The following is an 11690-nucleotide window of genomic DNA, read 5'->3' as shown; positions in this document are numbered from 1 at the left end:
CCAAAATTTACATCTGTTACAGCCTGTTTCTTCTTTCATGTTCAAAGTGATACAAGTGACAAGGCTAGTAAGGAAGGCATCCACTTAGGGAACCAGAACCTGTATGTGAAAGAATAATTGTGGATAATGATGTGAAAATTTAATTTCTTGGTGTTCACCTTGATGATGTTTTGCACAGTCCCATTGTTTACTTAGTTAAATAAACTATAATCAATAACATAAAAAAGTTACTTTCAGAAGAATACTGGCAAGAATCTTACCAAAGAGTAAATGAATCAAATTTCAATTAAGATGATAAATCTACTACCTCTCAGATGCTTTGCTTCCAAAGTGAAAACTAAAGAATGGAGGTACTTCTCTACTGTATATAGACATGAAGAATGATCCAAAGATTTTTCATGCTGAGTGGAACTCCCAAAAGCTTCAAAAAGAAGCGCAAGGCAAAGTGCGATATGAAGTTTCCTCCTTCTAGAGATAGCGCTGTGAACCAAGACTCAGGTACCTAACATTCAGCTTTCCTACTCTATACTTTAGGTACTAGGATCCATAAAGCAGTCCTCATTAACTTGCTGTGATTTTTAAGCTGCCACACCTACTATTTCCCATAGAATGCTGACTAGCCTTCATCTGCTCAGTCACGGATGCTGTATCCATCCCATCTGGAAGCTGGGAGCTGCTTGTTTCAAGTGCTTGTAACTCAAGTGGTGTCAGGCACCTACTTCTTGAAATAAATGCTATTTTGAACATACCAGAAGGCAGAACCACAGTCTTCTGAACCACAGAACACAGTTAGGGAATATTCAGATTCAACCCAGAACTACCCAGGAGGCTTAAGCAAACACAGCATAAGAGTTACTAAACATGATTTTTAATTCCAGCTTTGAACTTCACTGTTTGAAGCTTCTCCAAACCACTTTGAGCTAGCTCAAGTATTAAAAACACTACTTTTTTTTTGAGAAAGTTTACCAATCTGTAATCATTAATGACAACCTGAAACACTGATAGGAATGCACATGTGAGTTGACCTTTGTGCACAGAAACCAATATTTCAAGATAATATGGTCTGTACATACTAAATTACAAGGCGTGGTTTCCAAACTATGACTTCGTCTAGCTACTCTCCTCCTCTGACAATGTTAACTTGCTGTGAAAATATCCAAACCAACAAAACAAACAGAACACATTGGCAGCTTTGTCATTTAGCAGTTACCAACATGAGGCTCTATTCCAGACAGAGTAGTATTACTTTCAGTTTATATATGCAAGGAAATAAAAAACTTAGACCTACTTTCCTCATGAATTTTCATTTATTTTTTTTAAATTTAACACTGTTCACCAATATAAGCTTAGCATGTAGTATCTTAAACTAATAAGGTGAAACTGAAAACTTTTAATAGAATTTATCCTAGCAAGTTCCTGGGAACCTTGGCAATTCTCAAGAAGAAACCTATGGGAAACCTAAGTAAAACAAGCTCTTTAGAGAGCTAAAACAAATTTAAATATCTGTAAAAAACTGCTTGAGTGGGGTTTTCTATTCTATTAATATTTTCTATGCTAGTTATGTACAGAGTTAATCTTGTACACTCGAGCAGTTCAAGAGGACTTACAAGCATCAGCGTCCTTGTATTTTTCTGCCTATAAACCCACAGTCTCTCAAGGGAAAACAGCAATTTTCAGAAGACAGAGCAATGCCACACAGCTCTATAAGTAATTTTCCCATAATTGTGTACATTGAGGCAGAAAAAATAACAAGGAAGTTGGCAGAGTCTCTAACCTAAAATATTCCCCAGTAGATAAGAGAACCCTCACAGTCCTTCTCTGCATTAACTGCCAAGATTAATAGCATCTAACAGAGGAGGACACAGCCACAAATGTTGGGGATTGCATGTGCAGCCCTCTCCTCACACTATGAGTAGGGAATAAGTGGTGCTGTAGACAATACTGAGACACACCTCTCCTTTCCTCTTCCTAAGCTGCCTAGAAATAGGACTGAGGTATCCTCTCGAGTCAGACTAGGGCCACTGTCTGGAAATTACAGTTCAATGTTTACATTTAAGATGAAGGAGAAATCCACAGTAATTGATCTGACCTCATAATCATGTAAGATATCAGAATAAATTTAGATTAACAAACACAGAGGTTGATAAAACAGGGCAAAGCTCCCTGGGGCTCAGAAAACAAAGGGGTCCCATTTTCAATTAGTCTTTTCACAGCTAGTAATTACACCAGGCTAACTCATTTACTAGAGCCTTCTATTTGAAGGACTGGTGCTTCTACTATTTAGGTGTCTAAACTGTATTTCAATATGGTTCACTCTCTTCTAGCATACTATTAGTTTACAAGAAATACGCTGGTTTTGAAAGTTTAGGCTTCTCTCCAGTTTTTCCCATCTTTTCAAGTTAGCAAACCTACTCTTTCTACCAGGGCGCTGTGGAAGAATTTTCTAAGGGAAAGAAAAAAAAAAGAAACCAAACCAAACACAGTTCTATCCTGCTCACTATAAAGTTTGGGCCTCTACATTTCCCAAGTACATCTTCAAATACCTTGTTTTCTTTAGAAAGCAGCAAACTCCAAGGTCCCACCTAACTCCAACACAAAACACACCCTAGGACTTATCTTTCCATCAAGACTTTTTTTGTTAGTTGAACTCTGCAAGTGTGCCAGAGCCCTCATTTACCAGATCCTCCTCCAGATGCAGCCATAAATGCTTATTAAGCTCACAGGTTAACTGTAAGACTTTTCTCTGCTGGTGGAAGATAATGCAGGATTGGGTGTTCGCTCGGCCACATATTGCCTTATGAAGCAAGGACAATTCTTAACAAATCTACTTTCTTAAAAAGAAAGGCTTTTGCTGAGAAAAGGGAACAGTAGTACATGTGAACTAGTAGATTTTTATATGAACTTTGATACACTGTATGCTGAGAAATTCTCAGTTTGGCTGAGAAAGATATGGATTATTCTGAGAAACATGGAACTAGTTAAATTGGATAATGGTAAATTACTTGGAGGTGCTATGCTATTAATATTGATCTCATTAATATTTCCACTCATGATCTTGATACCAAAAGCAGCAATGTGCTTATGGAACTTCTTAAGATGAGAACACTATATAGTAAAAAACCAGTCACCCTGATTACTAGTATAACTACTTCGAACTAAAATGCTTAGTACATGGTTTTGGGACTAACAAATGTCTGTTTTCACTTTGGAATCTGCTATATGAAAACAGGAAACAGAAGATCTAAGAGCCTTAGAGAAGCACAGTAGTAATTTTGCTGTGAAATAGACAAATGCAATCTTCATCAAAGGTGTTTAGTTCAGTAACATAGTCATTAATGTGACTGAACAAGGTCTTGCATATAATTTCAGAACTATGATGAAGTAAGATCAAATCAAACTTAGACACCTAGACAAGAACAAGAATAAAGAAGGAAATTAATATTTTATTATATGACAGAAGGCTTTATTTCAGGTATTGTATGGAAGAGTTAAGAGATGACATTATTGTATTCTAAAACTACATCAAAGAATAAACATGATAGAAGACAAAGAATGTTTTCAGTTCCAGATGTCATTGAAGAGAACAACTGTGCCTAAAATGATCCTGTAGACCATATGTTGACTGAAAATTTGGTTTTCAGTAGTAGAAAAAAGATCCCCTTGGAACATCCTTCCAGTAGTTCAATCGGATTCTAAATAAAATTTGTTAGTTTACAAGTGAAATTACATGCTACTGCCTGCAAAAGCATGGAAATAAGCAGCCCTTTTCAGTCTAATTCCTTCTATTTTTAGAAAAATAGGGATCATGTTAATGAGCAGAGTTCTGTGATCACTCTGAATTAAGAGACTTCAATGGGTCTATTAGTATCAACACTGACATCTAACTCTGATACTGTCCTGAGGAAGTCTCAGCCTTGTGAAAAATGAGAATTATTATTTTTTCACTTGAAGAAATTTGGCAGGCTGTATTAGCTGAAATGGCAGCCTCTCTTCTTCATTTTTGACACTCACAAAAATGTATTGTGAATATAAAGAGGTATGTTTTGACGAACAGTTAAGAAGCGTGGAAAACACAAATTCTATCAAGGAATTACAGCATGTAGGAGCATTGAACCTTCCTGCACTTCCATATTCAACTGTGTAGACACAGTGACAATTATTTGGTAGGAGTGTGTTTTTGGCTGTCTTCTTGAAAGCCATTTTTGGCAAGTGGTGGGCTGTCTTGAAGAACAATTACTTTCATGGCCATGCCTTGATGGTTGTTTCCAATTGAGTTGCTGCCGACTTGAAGTGTGTTTACAGAAAGCGCTCCGTAAATCCAGTGTGTATATTTGTATACATACATACTGATACGGTATGTCTGGATAAACCGCTCCAGATAAACAAACATACAAGAATCAATCAAAGTGTTTCTGTTTACTGTGAAAAGCCTACTCACATACTTGTAAAAACCAACTTTTCTACAGAAACCAGGCTTGATGCTCATCTTTAGGATGGATCTGGCTCAGCTGCATCCCCTTCATAGCAACCAAGTGCTATGGCAGAACAGGGATGTTCCCACCCTTGCGCCTGCCCGTCCCTGAGGCGCGGCTCCGCCACAGGCCGGAGGCGCACACGGGGCAGGCGGGCCAGGGTGCCAGCGGGATCCCCGGCCAGAGCAGGCCCGCTGGGGCTGGCTGCCTCCGGCCCCGGCTGCCGCGGCTGCTCCAGCGCAGGCAGGAGCCCCCGGGCCGGCATCGCTCCTGCCCCAGCAGCGCGGCTGCTCCCCCGCTTCACCCCACACAAACCGGCCTCCTCCACCCGCACCCTTTGCAATGCCCCAGTGCTCCGTGCCCCGGTGCGGGACCCTCCCTCCCGACTTTGCTCTGGCCGTCCCAAAGCCCCTGGTGAAGGAGGCGACGAGGAGCGCCGGAGCCCGCCGAGCCGCGCAGACCCTGCGCCTCGCCCCGGGCCGTAGCGGCCGCTGGAGGGCAGAGCGCGGAGGGGCGGCGAGCGAGGGGCGGGCACTGCCGGGCCGCGTCCCCGGCGTGTGAGCATGCCGCGCCGGGAGGAGGAGGAATTCCTCGGCCGGGCCGGGGGAGGTTCGCACTGGAGTTAGCGCCGAGCAGGGAGGAAGAGCGAGCGCTGCCGGAAGCGGCGGAGCGGCGGCGGCGCTGGGAGCCCGCGGTGTCCCGCGGACAGCGATGTAGCTGGGTGACAGCGGCCGGAGCGCGCCGCCTCCGCTGCCAGCGGGCCGGTGCGGCGGGTCGGGAGCTTCTCCGGGGAGGCGGCAGCCGCGCCTCGTCTCGCCGCTCCCCCGCTTTCCCCTCTGCCCTCGGCGCCGTCTCTCGGCGCGGCCCTCCCTCCGTTCCTCCCTCCCTCCGCCGCCGGCCGGGGGGCTGCGGCCGCCACCGCTGCCATGGGGCTGCCCACGCTGGAGTTCAGCGACTCCTACTTGGACAGCCCGGATTTCAGGGAGCGCCTCAAGTGTCACGAGATCGAGCTGGAGAGGACGAACAAGTTCATCAAGGAGCTGATTAAGGACGGAAGCCTCCTCATCGGGGCCCTGCGAAGTGAGTCGGGCGGTGGGACCGGCGGTGGCTGGCAGGAGAAGGGGCTTCTTTTGTTTGAATGGGCGCCGGGCGCGGGCTCCCCTGCCGGCAGCCGCCGAAAGGCGCCTCCTCAACTTTCTCTGCCCCGCTCCCTCCCTTCCCCGCTCCCCGCCGCCTGCCTCGCCTCGCCCGCGGCGGGGCCGGGTGGGTGTCCCGGGGGAGCGGGGGCGGCGGGGCCCTGCCCCGGCCCGGGGGCCCGGCCGCGCCCTCCCCGCCGGGGCCGCGGGCAGAGCGTGGGCGCCGCCGGGGCGCGGGCCGGCCAGGTGGTCCCGCCTGGGGGTGCGGGCAGAGCCCGGGGTCGGGGCTGGGGCGGAAAGCCGCCGTGTAGATCGCTGTAAGCCACGGACCAGGCGTGGAGTGTTGCGGTGGGGTCTCTTTTTGGCACGCTGGCTGCTAGTGGCGTGTCTTCAGATAAGGAAGATGTTCGTAATAAGTGGGCAAAGTGACATAATGAAGTGGAGATATAGGGAGAGTTTATATCTTCCCCCCCAGATGAACTTTTATGTATTTTTAAAGTTCTGAGAGCAGAGATAAACACGAGCAGGGTAGTGCTTTTAAAGGTCTGTGCGTTGAGCGGTGACAGCTTTCTGGGGCATGAAAACAGCAGTCATGCTCTGAAGATCATAAAGTGAAAGCTGGGAATCGCCCAGGAGCGCCACTAGAATCGGTTTGTCCTCCCGTCCTGTAAACCTTGCCACCTACTTCTTGCCTTTAAGTCACTTTGGATGTCTCACCTGTTGCCCAAAGTTTTCCTTCACGGAGAGCAGAGAAGTAATTTACAGTGTCTCTTTCTACAACGTGAGATAGTCAAAAGAAAGAATCGCTTTAATCCTTAAAAATATCTGCCACATTGTCACAGTATGTCAGTTTTGTCGAGTTAGATGTAGCAGTACTGCTTGTTACGTGGACGGGGAACAGGTGTTGCTCTGAGCTCTGTAGCTCTTAAGAACTGTTTCTGACCCGCACTCTAAAGCCAAAGTTTGTGTCCTTACCTTGCAGGTAAAAATTGTGAGAATTTTGTTTGCTCAGCAGCAGGGTTGAATTGTACTTGTTCATGCATCAACTGTATATTTACAGTTTACATAAAGCATTGCGTTTACATAAAACAGCTATTGCCTTTTTGAGAGTTTTTTTCACATAAATGCATGTATTTCTGGACACCTCTAAGTTTTATTGAGTAGCTGGGTAAAAGTCTAACATCTTATGTGAATTTGTATAAAATTGAATAGATTCCTGAACCCATGCCCACAGGATGTGAGATGACCAATTACACAGAAATAAGTGTGTGTGTGTGTGTGTGTATCAGTCTATGTATATCTCTGAAAACTTATTGGTACACTTTTCTTTACAGGCAAAAGAGTTTATTTGTACTTTAAGCCTTTCTTGTTGCTAAAAAGCTTTCTCCACATAACAAAAAATCTGAGCTTGTTTTAATGGGCTTGTTACTATTACAAACCTGGTCCAAAAAATAGTAATGACAGATTAGGATACCACATGAGTACTTTTTTGACCTCGACTAGCACTGACAGCTGACTGCTTTTGGGTCCAGATCAAATATGAACAAACACAACTTTCTTCTTAGGCTGTCTGAAGGTTGAGGCTGTTCAGCCTGGAGAAGAGAAGGCTCTGGGAAAACCTTCCTTCAGCTCTCCAGTAACTAAAGAGAGACGTACAAGAGCTGGAGAGGCACTTTTACAAGGATATGCAGTGAATAGGCCAAGGGGTAATGCAGTGGGTAGGTTTAGATTGGATATTAGGGAGAAATTCTTCATTGTGAGGCCAGTGGAACTCTGTAACAGGTTGCCCAGAGAAACTGTGGATGTCCCCTTTGTGGAAAAGTTCAAGGCCAGGTTGGGTGGGCCTTGGTTGAGCAACCTGGTCTAGTGGGAGATGTCCCTGCCCATGGGAGGAGGTTTGGAACTTGGTGATCTTTAAGGTCCCCTCCACCACTAGCCAGTTTATGATTGTCAAACACAGATTGCAGTAGAACAAATATTATATTTGAGAAGTAATTTGAACCCTGATTCCGAAGTGAGTAATCCCATTAGTTTTGGGGAGAACACTTATGAGTCCTTGCAGGATTTAGAACAATATTCTATCTCAAGTAATGACTTCTTAATTTGTAAGTTCTCATGATTTTTCAAACCTTTTAGTTCAAATGTTATTCTATTTGACACAATGCTTACTGTATGCTATATACTGATCCAGAATGTTGTGTCTTTTAGCCTTAGAAAAATAAAGTTTGTTTTGGTATAGTAAGAAATCTTTGTCCTCTTGTTCATTTCAAATCCCTTGATTTCATGACTCTGTCATTCTTCTATAGAATATTGCCTTAATTCCTGTGTTAGGACTGCTGAGAAAATGTTTGGATTTTTTCTCAACAATTTAGAAATCCTAGACTTATGCTCTAAAGACTCTGTTGTAGATGCTGCAAGGACAGTGTACCTGTTATAGCAAGTAGCACTATTGTATCTTTCTAGAGCACAGAAATTTGACTTGTTTAAGCAAATTACTCACCTTTAAAATCAGTGAAGTGTAAAATACTTACACAAGCCTTTTATTTTTTTCAAATTTCTTAAAATGTGTTCGAAAATCAAATTGTGAAGTAGTTGAGTTCAGTGATAAATCCATTATTTGATTTTTGAATATTTAATAACTTTAAAGCCCAGAAACAAAACAGGCATTATTTACCGAGTTTTATCTCTAGGTGATCTAGGATTTTTATTTACACATCATTTTGTAGGATCAGTTCAGATGGGGTAAAAAAAAAAAAATGGACTGTGCTGCAGAGCTTAAATGGAAATGAGTTTTGGAACATGTCACCCTGACCATGCTTAGAGAAGAGACAGTGAAACTGACTTAATACAGTTAGAAAACACAATGTTATTCTAAAGGTTGCTAAATGTAAGTTTTATTATGTGAAATGACAGCATGTCCATGTTTTTTCAGGAAAAATCAAACTTCTGCATTACAAATGTTACAAAATTTTAATATTTTCACACTCAAGTATTCAAGTTACTGTAACAATGCAATGTTTATAAATACCTGGCAGATTCCACAGAAATTGAAGATAGAACAAATATGCTCAAAGTAGTATGCAAATATTTTGCATTTTATTTGGAGTGGTCCCAAAATGAGTCAGACTTTATTGTAATGTGGTTTTGCTACAATAACTCTGGAGAGTGCTGCTTTCCAAGGTGACATGCAGAGCTGTAGTACTGTGTTCCATGAAGCAGCAGTTGACTACTGTGAATACAGTGGGAACTGATAAAGCTAGAATTGATATAAAATCCCCAGCAGCTTTTTCCTAGCATTTTTTGCACTGTTTCATTGTCTTTCTAAATAAGCAGGGTTCTGTGAGTAGCCCAGGACAACACAGATGATATGTTTCAGTTTAGCTAGGTGCTAGCATCCCATCTGCATGGCCACTGTGCCTGCTTCAGCCGTGCCCTACAATTAGGATTTACACCGATGGACTACACTTCCTTTTTCAAATCAGCTGAGCTACTCAATGCATTACTATCTCTTGAAAGATTTAGTTTATGCATGTAAGATGTAATGCCTATTATATTAAAAATTCATCTTTTGACAGAGCTTTAGCCCTGTGTATAGGCACATTTAAGTAGAAGTATATAGTCTTTTAGTGCACCCAGAAGAGGGGTTTTGTTGTTAACTTAGGAATTAAGAGGGTAAAAAACTTTATAGAACAAATGGTTTCCTGTTCCAACTGACCTTCTTGATTATTAGGTAACTGTTGAGTTCATAATTTCTTCAGCTACCTAATTTAGTAGATCTTTCAGGTGCATGTTGAAAGTACATATGCCTAAATGATTCACGTTGTGAGGTCCAGCTGTAGAATGACTCTTAGGGCAGAACTGATATTGTTCCTTCGTGTTCTTTCTAGGTTGTTTTCAATTAAAACATCAAGTCTGTTTTCCCCTGTACTTATTCCAGTCATGTACTTTGTAATTTCTTTGTAGTTATCTTCTGAAAAAGCAACCTAGTCTAGGGTGTTGTCCTATAGATTATATAGGAAATTCCATTATAGAATTACTTGTATACTTTTAATTTCCATAATAGGCCTACTGACTTGCCAACATTAATGAATATTGTATTCAACAATCCAGAAAAGTGACATTCATCTTGTACAGGTGATCTTACAGGTCAGTGTGTGCAGAAGCCTTCTGTTTCTCCCTCTGATTTTTGAGGCCCTCTCTATCTTAAGTCTTGTCAAATTCACATATTCGAAGATGAGAGCTGCCTAAGTTTTGGGTTAAGTGGTTGAAAGTTCAGTGTATTTACAACTGTTTTAAGTGATACTATACTTTTTCAAGTGTCTTAGAATGATGCAAATAGTAATGCAGAGATGTGGTGTTATATATACACGTAATATAAATCAGATTTAGCAGATGTCTTTAGGATTTTGTAATTTAGTAGCAGTCATTAGTTTTATTTTATTACTTGACACAAGGAGAAACAGACACAAGATGGAAATACTGCCTTTTGCAAGGGCGCAAGGGGATGTTATTTACCAGGGTTTTATTAAAATTTCACACATAAAAAGCCTCTTAAGTTGTTTGGCATATTTCAGGGTTTTCAGGGATGATTCACTTCTCTATTAAACCTAATAATAAAAATACAGTAATGAACCTGTTTATACACAGGGAAATTTTGGGGATTAGCTCCCTGGAAAAAAAAAAGGACAAAATTACAGCATAAGAATTTATGATCTTTTTACCTCTTTGGGGATTCATTTTTTTAATGAAAAAAAACAAAGCCTTTGTATCTTTCCAGAGAGATGCATTTTCCCAGGTATCTTTGCCTCACGTATTTGCATAAGATTTTGTCTTTGCAATGTCTTTTCCAGATTCTAAGTGAAGCAAGACCGAGTTCATTGAATACTGACTGCTGAAGTTTGATAGCAGTCACTCTCCTTTATTTACGTAGCTATAGCTTATATTTCTTAGTCCCTAAGTACATTATTCCCAATTAAAAAAAAAAATCCCTCTTAGTATGACTGTACATAAAGATATGATGCTAAATAAACTGAACCATGTGATCTGTGTTGTTCTGGGATATTCCCAGAGTCACACTTAGTAAGTAAGCATTCATGGCAGTCAGCAGCAGCTTCATGGAGTGCACGTGGTCATCATGCCTACTTCAGCCCTGTCCTACAGCTGGTATTTACAGGGACAAACTACATCTTCTTTTATCCCACTAAAAGGAAATTGAAACTTACTCATTGCCATTAGGTTTTGTTTTTGAAGTTATCTGTTCCATTGCTGTCCTCTTACTTCTGATAGGCATTTGCAGGGTCCTGTGCAACCTCAGATGGTGTCTGCAATATCTATGGATTATGGATGTAACTGTAAAAAACATTTCTAACAGTCTTCTGCTTTTGTGCAGAGATACCAACAGTAAGCTGGTTGGATCTTAATTGCTTCCTCTAGTGCTTAAAGCAGCTGCAGTCTGTATCATATTATCTTTAGCCAAATATATGTGAAGAAAACAAATATCAGGATGTAGCAGACTGTTACAGAGCATTATTTTCTGGCCATCACATGATGTTTAATTTGGAACCAGTAGTACCTGCAAGTGAATTTCCATACTGTCAGTAATGATTACTGTATTAACAAAGACCTTGAATGACTCAACATGGGTGTTCTTAAGCCTTAATATTGAAACTGGTATTCTTTAGAGAAACTTGGTAATTGGATTATGTCAGGCTACCAAAGGAGCAGTTTCGAGTTTCAAGTGCCATATGAAATATCTCTGCTTGAAAAAATATTGTGGATTTTTTTTTTTTACATTAGGATTTTTAAACTGATTTCTTTAAAAGGTCAAATTTAATCTGTTTCTGAATGGGCCAGTTGGCTCGTTGTCTACTGTGTGCTTCATTTGCTATGAATAAGATAAATGAATTCTATTAATAAGAGACCAACTGCTTCAGGAATATTGTCTTTACTACAATGGAAAATATGATGCTGTGGTCACTGAACTTGTCCAGATCTCTTGGGTTTTTGTGGGCAGAAGTGCTACAGCAATTTGCAGTTTCCTGTAATAGTAAATAACTTCATATTCATCCTCTCAAAAAAAAAA

At 41.5% G+C, this 11690-nt stretch overlaps 1 protein-coding gene across 1 annotated transcript in view; it reads left to right on the top strand.

Moving 5' to 3' along the window:
• The first annotated feature begins 5332 nt into the window (after positions 1-5332).
• The window catches only part of ARHGAP42 (Rho GTPase activating protein 42), a 143189-nt gene continuing 136831 nt past the window's right edge, over positions 5333-11690 (top strand). The window contains exon 1 of the mRNA XM_054269941.1: positions 5333-5552. Coding sequence (XP_054125916.1) covers positions 5399-5552 — 154 coding nt within the window. The 5' untranslated portion in view covers positions 5333-5398. The remainder of the gene's footprint in view (positions 5553-11690) is intronic.

Source organism: Melozone crissalis, unplaced genomic scaffold (assembly GCF_028551555.1).
Source record: "Melozone crissalis strain CALT ecotype California unplaced genomic scaffold, PUWL_Pcris_2 ptg000008l_1, whole genome shotgun sequence".
Lineage (NCBI taxonomy): Eukaryota > Metazoa > Chordata > Aves > Passeriformes > Passerellidae > Melozone > Melozone crissalis.
The sequence above is the reverse complement of the archived record's forward strand: the minus strand, read 5'-3'. Positions and strand labels throughout refer to the sequence as shown.